The sequence below is a fragment of the Dama dama genome, chromosome 9 (assembly GCF_033118175.1).
Source record: "Dama dama isolate Ldn47 chromosome 9, ASM3311817v1, whole genome shotgun sequence".
NCBI lineage: Eukaryota > Metazoa > Chordata > Mammalia > Artiodactyla > Cervidae > Dama > Dama dama.
This window is the reverse complement of record NC_083689.1, coordinates 62880916-62895339: the sequence shown is the minus strand read 5'-3', so window position 1 is coordinate 62895339 and position 14424 is coordinate 62880916. Positions and strand designations below refer to the sequence as shown.

At 45.9% G+C, this 14424-nt stretch overlaps 1 protein-coding gene and 1 long non-coding RNA gene across 3 annotated transcripts in view; one reads left to right on the top strand and one right to left on the bottom strand.

Moving 5' to 3' along the window:
* Positions 1–6621, bottom strand: part of AFAP1L1 (actin filament associated protein 1 like 1) — a 68099-nt gene extending 61478 nt beyond the window's left edge. For both annotated transcript variants that reach the window (XM_061151683.1, XM_061151684.1), the window contains exon 1: positions 6526–6621. In XM_061151683.1, coding sequence (XP_061007666.1) covers positions 6526–6541 — 16 coding nt within the window. In that variant the 5' untranslated portion in view covers positions 6542–6621. The remainder of the gene's footprint in view (positions 1–6525) is intronic.
* The window catches only part of LOC133062536 (uncharacterized), a 94896-nt gene that overhangs the window by 56736 nt on the left and 23736 nt on the right, over positions 1–14424 (top strand). Inside the window, exons 4-7 of the long non-coding RNA XR_009694200.1 lie at positions 3697–3813; positions 4290–4426; positions 12000–12181; positions 12452–12539. This is a non-coding gene — a long non-coding RNA (uncharacterized LOC133062536). The remainder of the gene's footprint in view (positions 1–3696; positions 3814–4289; positions 4427–11999; positions 12182–12451; positions 12540–14424) is intronic.

The following is a 14424-nucleotide window of genomic DNA, read 5'->3' as shown; positions in this document are numbered from 1 at the left end:
TGAATAAGATGAGTTCACAATTGGGTCACTTGGAGGATGAGTGGACTTCCAAATGGAAATACACCAAAAGCAGGAGCCAGTGCAGGAGTGGAGCTCAACTCATGGCTGAAGATAAGACACTGGGAGCAGCCCTCAAAAGAGGCTTGGTTGTCTGCAGCACTAATGTAAAGATGGGGCAAGAGTCACCATACAAGAAAAATTGAGCTGGAGAAAAAGATGGGAAATAACAATTAACAAGGGCTTCCCTCGTGGCTCAGCAGTAAAGAATCCACCTCCAATGCAGGAGACATGGGAAACATGGATTTGATCCTTGGACTGGGAAGATCTCCTGTAGGAGGGAATGGCAACCCACTCCAGTATTCTTGCTTGGAGAATCCCCACGGACAGAGGAGCCTGGCAGGCCACAGTTCATTGGGTCACCAAGAGTCAGAGACGACTGAAGTGACTGAGCATGCATGCAAGCACCTATCATGGGCCAGGCACTGGTTGCTGGACAAATATTACCACATTGCAGTTTCCTAATCCTGGGTGTCATTCTTCCTGCTTTGCAGACTAGCGGAACAAGACTTAGCTGGGTCACTTGCCTTAGAGCAAGAGAAGCCCTGAGGCTATGAGCACCTATAACAGTGGAATTGGAGGCCAGGCAGGAGTAGGGTGGGGAAGGAGAGACAGAAAAGGCTTCTGACAGATGGATGGAGCAGTGGTTATTTAACCTAGGTTTATCTGATTCCAAAATCCATGCTTGCTCCATCTTCGCAAATAGGAGAATCCATTTAGAAAACAGCTACAGAGAAGCCCAGGAGATGGGAATGAGAAGAGGTGAACAATTAGACAAAATAGAGCTGCTTGTGACTCTTAGGAGTGGGCTTTCATCAGAAGGTGTGATTGGAAGTAAGACTGCAAGGAGGGAAAGAAGTGTATGGGGAGAAACAGGAGACTGTGGTGGTGGGGTTTTATTTTTCTGTTCAATTGCAGGGTTTTTTTTTTAGAAGGGTAAGATGGGTATGAGGAGCTAATGGTATCCAAAAACAGTTATTTTTCTGAACCTAAGATCAGAATGAAATAATGATAAGTTCTTGGCAGAGAGTGGACAGGGAGGGCTTACTTGGCAGGGTACTCACTCATGTGAGCAGTAGAGTTTGAAACTGATATTTGAGGGAGAGGCAGAAATAACTCTGAGTGGGACAAGGAAATGGAAGTGGTGCCCAGTGACCAACAGAAGCCTCTACAGAGAAGAGGGTAAGGTTAAATCCTATGCATACACCAGTGCAGAGTGTGGCTAAAATCCAAGTAATTATATGTGATAAATGTAATATCTGTCATCTACTGAATGTTTCCTAAGTGCTAGCTTACATGCATCACCTTTCCTCACGACACTCCAAATGAAATGAAACTGGTATTCAGAAAAATTAAGTAATTTACCCAGTTCATACAAGATGATACAGCTAGAAAGCCGTGGTCAAAACCTAAGTTTGTCCATTCCCTGAACCACTCAGCTGTACTGAGTCTCCAGGCTAACAAAGATGACTTTATGGAACATATTTGGAAGAAAACATATGGGTGTGTACTCCTTTCAGAAGAACAGTAATTGATAAGAGTAGAAAATGAACTCAGATGTCAGGGAAGAGGTATGGGAATTCACAGCCTGGGGGACAGAAATTGGGCAGTGAGTCACAGAGGGGACATGGAGGGGAGCCGCTGCTTGGCCAATGGAAGCCACAGATAGGGAAGATATGACTTTCCTAGTACAGATGTCAAAGCTGGTCCACCAAAGGCAAGACACGAGTGGGTTCTTCTAGCATCTCTTGAATGATAAAAATCTCATTTAATGAGACAGGGCGCTCAGGGGCAGTGCACTGGGATGACTCTGAGGGATGGGATGGGAAGGGAGGTGGGAGGAGGGCTCAGGATGGGGAACACATGTACACCCATGGCTGATTCACGTCAGTGTATGGCAAAAACCACTATAATACTGTTAAGTAATTAGCCTCCAATTAAATTAGTTTAAAAAAATCTCATTTAATGAAAAGCAGAGCTTCAGATTATGTCTTAAATTGCCCAGGAGACAATATAATCTCCCAGAGAATATGTATAATTCAACAAAAGAAACTCCCATCTTGGATTGATTGCAACTAGTTGAAAAAGAACTAGTTGTGAAGTAGAAAGGAAAGGAACTTTGGTAAAATTGATTGCTTCATATGAGCTAGGCATATCAGAACCTTGGGCATTAAGAAGGGAATGAGGGAAAATTTAGACCAAAGACGTAAGCAAAGACGGCTTGAGAACACTAGAAAGTTCACAAAAGCAAAATTGTGAAGATAAAACTGTAGTCAGTTCAGTTCAGTCGCTCAGTTGTGTCTGACTCTTTGTGATCCCATGAATCGCAGCACGCCAGACCTCCCTGTCCATCACCAACTCCCGGAGTTTACTCAAACTCATGTCCACTGAGTCGGTGATGCCATCCAGCCATCTCATCCTCTGTCATCCCCTTCTCCTCCTGCCCCCCAATCCCTCTCAGCAGTAGGCACGAATAAATAGCATAAATAAGAGAAAATAGACATGTTGGCCTATAAATATTTTGTCACTCAGAAACACTTGTCAGATGGTTCTGTTATTGCATGTCAGAGATGGATTTTCAAGAGACAAGCACCATGAAGGAGCTCCAGGATACAGAGATTATGACATAGCCCCTGTCTTTGAGTTGTATATGAAGTTGTCTAGCCCAGTTCTTAAAAGAGAGTAGGAACTCAGAAGTGTCCTCAGAGTCAGACTAGCTTGGGGCCAATAGAATTTTATTATGTTAAATGTGATTTAAAAAACACAATTATTACTGTAGCCAGTATTTATTGAATGGGACTCATATGGTAATCATTGTCTGAAGTATTTTCTGTACATTTAATAACAACCCCATGAAGTAGGTATCATCAGTATCCATATTTATCTTTATGTGAGGATAGAGAGTTAAGTGATTGGTTCTGTAGAAGGTGGTGTCCATAGTCATTAGTCTATAGTGAAGGTGTTAACTTTCACCAGTAGCTGATTCTCTTTGTTTGATGTTCATGAATTGGGGAAGTCCTGCTGGAAGGAATTTCCTTATAATGTAAGGTAAGTCATTTCTGTGTCTGTTACTGCATCATATGAATCCTCCTTTACTCATGGGAAGACACATATCTTGTTAGAAGAGAAATCCTACTTCCTAGGTTTGTTTTCATTCTCAAGTCAGTTGACTTTGATGCTGAGCTTTTATGCTGTAATTGCTACTGAAGATCTGAACGGCATGGTTGTGGTGTGACGGAGGTGCCCAGACCTGCGACAAGAATATGCGGTGTCCAAGCCCTCTTCTGTTCTAGGGCTTGGGCAGGTCACCTGCCACTGTGGAGTCAGCCAGCAGCCAGTTTAAGATCAGGACTTTGGTTCAAACCCAGCTCTGTCTCTCACATGATGAGCGACTGTACAAGCTAATGTCAGTGCCCTAATCCTGCTGTTACGGATTGAACTGTGCCCCCACCTCAGATCTATACACCAAAGTATGGAAATTTTAACCCCGGGTGTAACTGCATTTGGAGCTAGGGCCTTTAAGGAGGTAATTCAGGTTAAAAGAGGTCATAAAGGTGGGCCCTAATCCAATAGGACTGATGACCTTCTAGGAAGAGGAAGTGATATCAGCAATCTCTGTCTCTTTCTCTCTGTGTACAGGGAAGAGGCCATGTGAGGGCAGAGTGGGAAGGCCACCATATACAGATCTGGATGAGAGTCTTCGCCAGAAATCTACCCAGATGGCACCATGGTCTTGGACTTCTAGCTTCCTTAACTGTAAGGAAATAAATCTGTTGTTTGAGCCACCCAATCTGTGGTAGTTTGTTACGGCAGCCCTAGCTGACTAATACACTGTGAGACCTGCCTTCCTGTGAGGTAGGGATTACCCAGTCATAGCCCTGTCCCATTGCTTGTTCCAAGAGAAGCTATGAAAAAAGCTGAGCATGTTGCCTGGCTCATGAAAACACGTTGATGATTTCAGTTGTTACTGTTACTAGTGTACAGTGTGAAGTGTGGCTTCCTTCCCTGGGCATGACAGTCTCACTCCTCACATGGTAGGTATGAGGGTGAAATGAGACCTGTGCTTCTTAAAACCTGCCTGACAACAGAAGAGAGTGCTCACACCCTCCTGGGGATATGGGCACAACAAATTTCCACCAGAATGATTTGTAAAGACTTAATTTTATCTTAAAAACCCACACAACTTTTGTATTCTAGTTCATATGCAGCTGTGTTTGCTTTAATTCCTACAGTTTTTGCAGTAATTTCTCAGGGTAGCCTGCTGAGTTTCTAGACAGATGACCTCGTCCTGTGTGCCTCATCCACTTCACTTGCATTTGAGAAGGCCTTTGCAGGTCACGAAGCACTGTTCTGATGGGAGGATTTAGTGGTATGTATCTTTCAAAATCAGCATTACAACTGTTCAGTTTGGGGTGCACTATTAAGTTTGTTTCATGTTGTTAATGAACTATTTGAGCCACTGTTAGTGAGCACCTACTGTGTGCCAGGCACTGCTGTCAGCAGGGTGGCTGCCCAGATCCACCCCCAGCCTTCCTGAAGCTTACATTCTGACAGGCTAGGTAGACACTAAACACGTAGTTGGATAGCTGCCACATCGTGACGAGAGCTATGAAGGAGAAAGAAAGTGGGCTAGGAAAGCCTGCAGCAGGGGAGAGGGTCAGAGTCCTAGAGCATTCTGAGTACTAACAGATTGCCAGGGAAGTCTGGCTTCCCAGGAAGAGTGGTCTGGAAGCAGCCTTCTTTAGTGAGGTATCAGTTATTGGTATCAGTTATTAAGCATTTTAAGCTGGTTGAATTATCGTCACTCATGGTCTGTCAAAGGAGGGCATAGTCTGCTTTCTACAACTCTGGGTAGGCTAGGTATGGATTTTTGTACTGGGGATTGTGTGCTGGGGACAGGTCGGTATTTGGCACCATGTGGGGTGTGATGGGGTGGAGCGCAGTGCTGTTTGCTTTAAACGTACAGTGTGGGAGATGGGGATGGGGGACTGACTGAGGGACATTAGAGGCACCTCTGCTCTCTTTTTTCTCCCTGACAAGTGTATATGCTCTGTGCACAATTGTCCAGGAGTCAGTTAACAGGTAAGAACTGCTTTTCAGATCACAGCGTTGGTTCCCAAAGAGCCAAACCAGAAGCCCCCTCCATTTTCTGCCTGACCTTCCAACCCCTAATAGGAAAGGGTTGATGCAGCACTTTGTGCTAGAGATGGTGTGGGTGGGGAAGCTGTCCCCAGCACCTTGAATTAGAAGTCTGGGGTCCCCTGCAGCCCTCTGATCTCTGGCTGTACCCATAAGAGGAGTGCAGGGGGGTTACCATGACACCTGCTCTTGGCCCCATCCCTGCCCCCAATGCCCTTCCTCATTGCTTCCACACCCCTGGCCACTCCTTTTTTCCCGTTGGAGGTCTCAGTGCAGCAAACAGGCAGAGGGGGGAAGCGTGTAAGGTTATGTAGGGAAGGGGAGGAATTTTCCATTAATAATAATAACAACAAGAATAATAATACTTGTCATGTTGGCAGCACTTGCCAGTTTACCAAGTGCATTCAGACCTGTGCTCTCCTCGGTTTCCAGAGGTGGGGTGTTGTGACACTGGTGTCCTGGTTCCCAGCCTTTGTCACTGCCCCCATGTTCAAGCAAGCCACTTTTTACTTTTTTTTTTTTTTTTACAGCTAAGAGCCCATTGAGGTGTCCAGGCCTTTACTTAAGCATAGCTCCCCATGAATTCCACCCCCACTCCACCAAATGCTCTCTCTATGCTCCTGTTCGTTGCAGTTTCAACAAGCACCCCCACCACGTCTGTAAAACTTTCTTACATGTTCTTCAACTCTTCAAACTGTCCAAATAAGAAGGGGTCTCAGAGACAATCCAGTTCAACCTTGTCACTAGCCCAGAGAGAAAGAGGGTGGGCTAAGGTCACACAGCTTGTCAGGCTCAGAGCCAGGGCTGGGACACCCACGCAGGCACCCACAGGCACTCCTGCAGCTCCTCCTCCTGCCACCCTGGGTGGCTGCACACGCTTCTGTCTCCTGGGGCTTCTGGTGTGTGAACAGTAGGGGCTTAACACGCCCTGTTGTTTTCAAGAGTGTGACTTGTTAATTCTATTCTACCCTTGGTGGAGAGGGTTGGGGTGGGGTGAGAGGGGCTTGCCTTCCTCAGGAATCGTGTGGGGGATTCGTTCATGAAGTTAAGGTTCCGAGTGTATGAAAACTCTGGTTTCACACACTGGAGGCAACTTAAGTCCGGGACACGAATCCCCCTAGCAGCCCCCTAGCAGCCCAGGCACAGGAGGCACCTGTCCACACAGCGCCGGGTCTTCGGCCCCCACTTCTCCCTTTCTCCATGCCCCCACGCTCCTCGGCCCGGCCCAACCCGCTAGTCTCTGCCTCCTCCTCTCTGGCTTTTAGATCTAGCGGTTCTCCCCTTACCACCCTGCAAAGCAACAAGTGTGGGCGCCGCGTTTCTTCTTACCCCGGCCTCGGTCCATGGCGCCGGCGATAGCGGAGCAGGGCGCGGTGCCTCCGGCGGGGCTGGCAGCGGCGGGCGCGGCGCTCTCCAGTCCGGCCCCGGCCCCGCGGGAGCGCCCTCCGCGCGTCCCCTCCCCCGACAGGATGCTCGCCCGGCGCCCCCGCCCGCCCGCGCCCGCCCCTGCGCTCGGCTCCCGGAATAGACCCGGAGCCCGCCTGGCCCCCTGGGCCGCGGGTGTCCCTCATCCCCACACACCCTTGCCACGCCCTGCCTTTCACAAGTTCTTGCGCCCCTCTCTGGAGGGGCTACTAGAGGACCCACATGCCGGTTCACACTTCCTTTCATGTCCGTGCCTGCGTGCGTCCCACCCCTGCCCAGACCAAGGCACTGTTGAGCTCTGCTTGCATTCCGCCAGTGACGAGAAGCTTACTATCGCACTTCCAGCAGGGTCCATTTTCAGATTGTCCAAACTGTTAGAATCTGTTTTTCAACATTAGAGTCAAAAATCTCTTTGCCTGCTGCTGCCACCCTGTCTTTGGGTTTATCTTCATTAAACATGTCTTTCCTGAGCACCATCTAGAGCCAGACAGTGGACCAGACGCTATGCCAATAATGGTGTAAAAGAGGAGTGAAATAATAAAGACCTTTTAAAAATCACCTAGGAAAAGGAGAGAAAGGATTGCTAAAATGTGGGCAGTGGCTTGGGACACATAAAACTTTTGAGGTTCCCAGTGTACTGAATCGTGAAGAATGCCAACACGGAGTGATAAAAATTGTGGAAATGAACACTGTCTTAGCATACAAGTGCAATGCAATGTTAAGTGTGCTCTTCCTTAAATAATTACGGGATGTAGAAGAATATTGCTATGACCAGTGTGGTCAAGAATGGGATTTAAGTTTAAAGCTGTATGAAGAATATCAACATCTTTCATCCTGTTAGTTTGTCTCTGTGAAAGTAGGCCCAAACCGATTATAGACATATGAAATGTCTAAGACCCTTTATAAAGTGAAGTCGAGGCTTAATTCTTCTTCTAAACACTTCTCCCCAAGATAGGCCAGACCACAGTTTGAAGTTTTGGCTAGGCCACTCCTTTACATAGTACATTCTAGCATTGGGACCATCTTGTGCAAAGGCTCAAGGAAGGACCTGGAAAAGAGCATTCTGCATTTTCCTGGACTGAGAATGTTTCTCCATTGCTTTGATAGGCGAGTTGAAATTAGTTAGCCCTTGCTTCACCAAATTGCATCAGTAGTTTGTTTAATATATCTGTGTATGAGCCCAGAGGAAATATGGTGTAGTGAAAAAACAATGGGGTTGAAGCCTGAAAACTTGTGTTTGAGCTCTTGCTCTGCTACTTACAAAGTGTATAACTTTAAGCCTGTGAGGCTTGCTTGCTCATCTGTGCTATGGGAAAACTCATACTGACCTTGCAAGGTTTTTGGGAGGGCAAATGACATGATGGTACAAACCTACTTTGTAAACCATAAATAGCTATAAAAATGTGAGCCGTTATTATTTTCCAAGTTCCTCTTTGTTCCTGCCCACTTTTCCAGTTTGAAAAGGTCAGTTTAAATTCTAAAGCAGACAACCAACAATTTATAAGTGAATTAGCTTCTAAAAGTTCACTGTTTTAATTCTGAAACACTTGAAAACAAGGCTATAAATTGTAGTTAAGTTCCCAGTCTAGCTCATTTACTACTTTAAAAAACATAATATTTCATTTGAAGTAAATTTTAAAAATGTGTAAAATGCGACTATTTCAGGAACAGATGGAGGGCTTAGAACTTTTAGAAGCTTTAAGAAACTTTCAGACTCTGGAAGTTTATCAGAGAATTGGAACCGAAAAATAAAAGCTAAAGGGAATTTATATGCACCTATGAAATGGTATATGGAATGAGATTAACTGAGCTAGGAAAGATGTAAAATGGGAAATGTGGGCTAGGAAAGATGTAAAAAATGGGAAAACACAATCTATGCCGTTTTCCTAAGGATTAACAGTAAAGAAGCAGCTGTGAAGATGTAGTGTTTCTGGTTTAATAATCACCCACAGTGCCCACTAGGTGGCACTGTTGACTAAATTGACTACAGCTTGGTTGCCGTTGGGGAACTGAATGAAGTGGATGAGAAGGCTGTTTGTGGCTTTGGAACAAGGAATAACTACATATTTTTTCCTGTACTTTTCCTTTACATAGGCCCATGTTGCTGCTAAGTCGCTTCAGTCGTGTCCGTATACACCATTAAAAACTACCCCTACTTTTAATTAGTCTACTTAGGAATATTTGTTGCATTCTGTGCCAATTTTCTATTGGGAGAACTAATGCTAAGTAGAAATGATCTCCATCCTTTATGAGTTTCCAGTCTAGTAGAGGAGGTAAATATGCATAAAATAATTTAATTAAAATTGTTACGTGAAAAGTACCAGAGGAAATATAAAATGCTCTTGGAATTCAGTAAGATGAAGCAGGAATTTCTTACTGATCATGGAGACAATAGTGGATGACTGACACTTGGGTGAGCCTGCAATGAGGAGATAACATTACAGGCAGAGAAAACAGTGAGAGCAAAGACATAGAGATAGAAAACTGCAGGATGTGTCTGCAAAGCAGTTTGGCTTGGCCAGATCATAGGGTATCGGGTGGGCGGTGCTGGAATGGGGATGGAGGTTGTGGGTGCCTTTGCCTGGTTTTCTCCTCCCCTTCCCCCTTCCCTGTGTGAATGCAATTCTCTGGAAAGGATTTTTAGGATCTGCCTCATATCTTCCCTTTTCTTACTGCTGTCGTAAGTTTTCCAGGTTTGCCTGGTGCTTGTCTAAAGAAGTCTGTGTGAAGAGTTCTAGCTCTGTAAAAAGATAGCAAATTTGGTCCCACTGAACAATTCCAGGAAGAAAGCTTTCAGCTCCCACATGCTCCTAGTCTTGTGAAAACAACTGATACTCCCCATTCTCATTCTTAGCTTATCAGGTGGAACTGGGAAGCCCAAGGAAAGAAAAATTGAGAGGCTAAATGTTCTTTGTCCCAGTGAGAGAAACATATTTTAGCCTTTTAATCTGTCACTTTGCCTCTAGGTCTGCTTCCATCATGGCTACCACGTGACCATTCCATGGTTCTAGTCAGATCCCCCTTAAAAGTATTTGATGGCTCTCCTTTGCTGTCAATGCAGAGTTCAGATTCCGTATTGTAGTATCTGGGGTACGTTCCTGTCTAAGCTCCAGCCCGCCATTCCACAGAGTAGTGATCTCAGGAGACCCTAGGAAAAGTAAGAAAAACCACCAATTGGGGTTCAGATCTGGGTTCTTAAACTGATTCTGTTACTATGTTACTGTCAGTTCTTCCATTGGGTCATCAGTGTTTAAATTCCTGCTTCTCCCTTTACCTCTTCTTGGCCCCCTAGACTGCAAGCACTATGCGAGTGAGCGTTGTGTGAGTGAGCGTTGTGTCTCACTTGTTGCTGGATCCCTACAGCCTAGCACAGTGTCTGGAACCTAGTAAGTGGTAGCAAGTATTGTCGGGTGAGTCAGTGAATAAATGCTCTAGGACTCACGAGGTTTCTATTAATGCAGGTGTCTTGGGGAGGGTGATCCCCTTTATCCTCTGAGATTGTTTATTTGCTTATTTATTCGTAGAGGAAAATGAGACAGCAGTGACATGTTCTGGGAGCAATGCCTCTCTGCTTCCCTTCCCACTGCCTGCCACTGTGGACGTGCAGCCCAATCCATGGGGCTTCTCACTGGCTCAGGGCCCTACTCCCAAACTCCTTTGTGCAGGGTGAGCCCCACAGCCCCTTGCTTGAGTGTCTGCCCAGTGCTGGTCGCTGGATGAAAACCTCTCTTGTTCCACTCAGCACAATGTCACCATTATAGCCCCTATCCAGGGAAATGACACATGGCTGTTGGTCCACCCTGGGCCCCAGAAAGCAGATAGAGATCTGAGTGGTGGCTACTGGGGAAGGAGAGTTTCATGGCTGGATGAAAACTTCTCCTTTTGTTGCACTTCCTGGTTTTTGTTCCAAGGCACCAGGCTCCTACCTGCACCCAGGCCACAGGTTCGGTGTCAGCTGTCACAGAGCCCAGAGCACTGTTGTGTCTGCATGAAAAGGAGCGTTTGTTCTTGTGCCCCAGTGCTGCACATCCCCACCCCTTGGATCCTTCAGGAAAAGAGCACCTTTGGCTCGATAAGTGAGGCTCACAGGCTGAAGTACCCTCAGGACCAGTCAGGGGAGCTGTGTGTGTGAGCTGACCACCTGGAAAAGCAGAGCACTCTTGTTCCATCTGAATGCCAGGAGCAGCAACTCACTGCAGTGTGGCCAGGGGAACATGGGCCTGGAATGGCCAGATCTTCAGACTTTTCAGGAAAACCCAGGAATCCAGATTTCAGCTTTTGATTTTAAAATGTTGGTAACTAAGTCCAACTGTTTTAAAACATTGCAGGGGCCAACTAAAATACCCCTGTGGGCTTAAAACTGGCATACAGGAACCCTGAGAAAAACTGTGGACCCATGAAGACCTCTAGAGAGTCTGTCCGGCTGGGTGCCTCTACCTGGGGGCCAAGGTGATACCCATCCTTTAACCCTGCTACAGGGACTAACTCTCTTTTGAAAGGGTGCACTGCCTGCCCCCTCTTCATCTCTAGTATGCAGGCTGATGCCAGGGTGCAGAGAACAAAGTGAATTTCTTAACCTTGGAACTAGAAGAACTTTAGAGCTGAGAGGAGCCCAAGACTTTAGCCAGGCTGTTCCCTTTCTCTGTCCGATGAGGACTGAAGCCAAAAGAGGGGAAGAAAGCTTGTCTGGAATCACAAAAGATCTTAGAGGCAGAATTGGGGAGTGGTGCCGAGGGCTCTAGACTTCTGTGACATACAGCTGTGAAGCCTTGAATGAATTATGTATCAAGGGCTCAATTTCCTCACCTGTAAAATGATGGTCAAAGTAGTACCCAGTGGATTAAGTGAAATCTGTAAAGTGCTTAGTGTAAAAGTGCAAGTTATTGTAATCAATGTGCATTTCCTCCGAGATATTGTCAGATGCTATGGAAATATTGAGGAACACTGAACTCTCAGCGGCACAACCAGGCTGCCCCCTGCAGGGAGTTTTGTGTAAACCAGGCTATTGGAAATAGCCAGCTTCCTCCTTCCCTGTGAAAACACCTGATACCCTCGGATATGAGGACTATGGAGCTTTCAGCTCCTGTTACCCACAGAGTCTAAGAAGGGGTAGTAATTTGTAGTTATGTTTTTAAAAATTAAATAGTGCTGTTACTTTGTCAGAAGGAAAATTGCTTTCTCCTGATCCAAGTAGGCAAGACCTGTGTCTCGGGCACATTTCTTTTGTATGACAATAAAGTCTTTATCCACAGGAGGGCTTTGTGAGCAAGAAGGCCTTTGGGCTAGGCCCTTCAAGCACTTCTCATGACTGAGGCACGTTTTGACACCTCATAAATGCTTCCCTAGTGAGTCACGTGGCCCATCTCTTGTTCCTGCAGGAGACGATATATGTACTACTGAAGTGGGGATCATGTGATTTCCCCCCCACAGCAAAGCTGACGTTATTAATTCACTCTGGGACCCAGTGTGTTTGTCACAACTCCTTTGATGGCAAGTGATATAATAACAACCCAAACCAGCTAAAACCAGAAAAGGAATTAATAAATTATTAACTCAGAAGGTAACTGGGGATTTGAAAGGTGATAAGCTCAGATGGGATGGGTAGGGAGGTGGGAGGGGGGATCAGAATGGGGAACACATGTAAATCCATGGCTGATTCATGTCAATGTATGGCAAAAACCACTACAATACTGTAAAGTAATTAGCCTCCAACTAATAAAAATAAATGAAAAAAAAAAACATAAAAAAAAAAAAAGATAAGCTCAGATTCAGGAACACAAAGCGGCTGCTACTTTCTTTCCATCTCCTGACTCCACCCTCCTCTGTTCAGTTTCCATCTTCAGGTGGTGTCTCAATCTGTGGCAAAGAAGGCCCCAAGGCTCCAGGGCTGCACACCTTTACTGCTGGTGGGAATTCAGGTAAGGGTAAAGCGCCTGATCTAAGAATGAGGGGGAGGTGCTGAGAAACCGCCCCCCGCCCCTTGCAGCCAGGTACTGTGCCTGAAGCACATCATTCAGTCCTTACCATCTAATGAAATAAGTGCTTTTACTCCTGTTTTGAAAGTCTCATTTCATGTGGTGAATTAGCTTGCTATTGTTGTCATAACAAAATACCACAGACTGGGTGGCTTAAACAATGGAAATTTATTTTCTTCTGGTTCTGGAGGCTGGAAGTCCCCAAGCCAGGTGTCAGCAGTTACTCTCCTCTGAGGCTTCTCTCCTTGGCTTGCAGGTGGTGATGCTCCTGCTGCCTCATCACATGGTCTTTCCTCTGTGCACCTACATTCCTGGCATCTCTCACTATGTCCTAATCTCCTCTTCTTATAAGGACACCAGTCAGATTGGAATAGGGCCCATCCTCCTGGCCTCATTTTGACTTATCACCTCTTTCAAGGCCCTATCTCAAATATAGCCATATTCTAGGGAACTTGGGGTTAGGGCTTCAGCATATTAATTTTGGGGGATAGACTTGAGCCCATGACCCTCCCAAGTAAATGGAGAGGCTGAGGTTAGTATTCAGGGAGGCTGAGTCTAGCCATGGTGCTGTTGTGTTTCTGCCACAGCTCACAGTGGCACCCAAGTAGGCAGGTCTTCACAGCCCAGAGCAGCAGAGAGAGTTGTACCCAGTGAAAACCGTAACAAACAGGAAGTCCTTGGACATGACGTCCTGGGAACGGGCTTGTGGAATATGAGAGTTTTGGCTCCCTGAGGTGGGGTGGGGTTAACTCGGCCCTGCTTGATGGTCAGAGTACTTGTGTTTTCTTTTCCCTGAGCATCTTCAGATTTTTTTTCCTTTGGTTTCCTAAAGAACAGTCATCATGAAGAGACTGAGGGAATACACGTCTTTCCCCCGCTCTCACTTATGCCAGAGGGAACAATAATTTGAAAAGTGTGTAATTCAGGCTTGTGGTGAATATGTAAGGTAAGTTTAGATGTGACTCAGGCCAACATATTTGAAGAGTTATGAATTGATCTGAGTTTGTGTTAAAAGCATAAAGTTGGTCCTTATTTGATACTGGTAAATAGAAAAGTCAGGAATGAATCAGTTGAAGGAAGACTGGCACATAAATAGCATTAAGTAAATATTAGTAAATAATCTGATGAAAATTGTGGAGGCGGTGTCTGAGTAGCTGAAATTTGGAAAACACTAGGACAGTTTCCTCCAGGGAAAAGACACTTTTGGACATGGTCATAGATGTCACCTTAATTTTTTTACCTGATTCATCTGAGCACTTGGCCCTAATTTGCCTCAAGGACTAACCATGAGTGCGACTGCAGGCCTTTGGCTTTTCTGCCTGTGTCCCTGTGCCAAAAATCACATTGGAGGCCAGGTGAAGAGGCATGTGGATGCTTGGGTGATGAGGCTGGCCCTAGTCGTCACGGCTTCTGGATTTTATTTATTTAGTCTTGCTCTAGGGCTTCTGAATAGCTTGGCAGTGGCTCACAGCTCTGTACGTAAAAGCAGATGTTTATCACTGTGCGATGGAGAGTTTAGCAACTTGACGTCTGATGTGGAATGAAGTATTTAAAATTTAATTACACATGGGGCATTAACAGAGTTGGCATAACTCTGCAAACTCACTTCATAATTGCTGTGAATTTTAGCAGTAGTCTGTTGCCCTTGAATTCCAAGCCCTTCTACTCCACATTTGGCTCATTCAGTGGCCAGCTGCAGCTGCTGACACCATCCACAGCCGGTCCCCGGGTTTCCGCACCAGGTGCCTCGTGAGGACTAACAGCTCTGGGCGCAGGAGAGCTGGCAGCTTGTCCTGTTCTGCTCAATGTTTAGTGGGCCTGTTTCTGT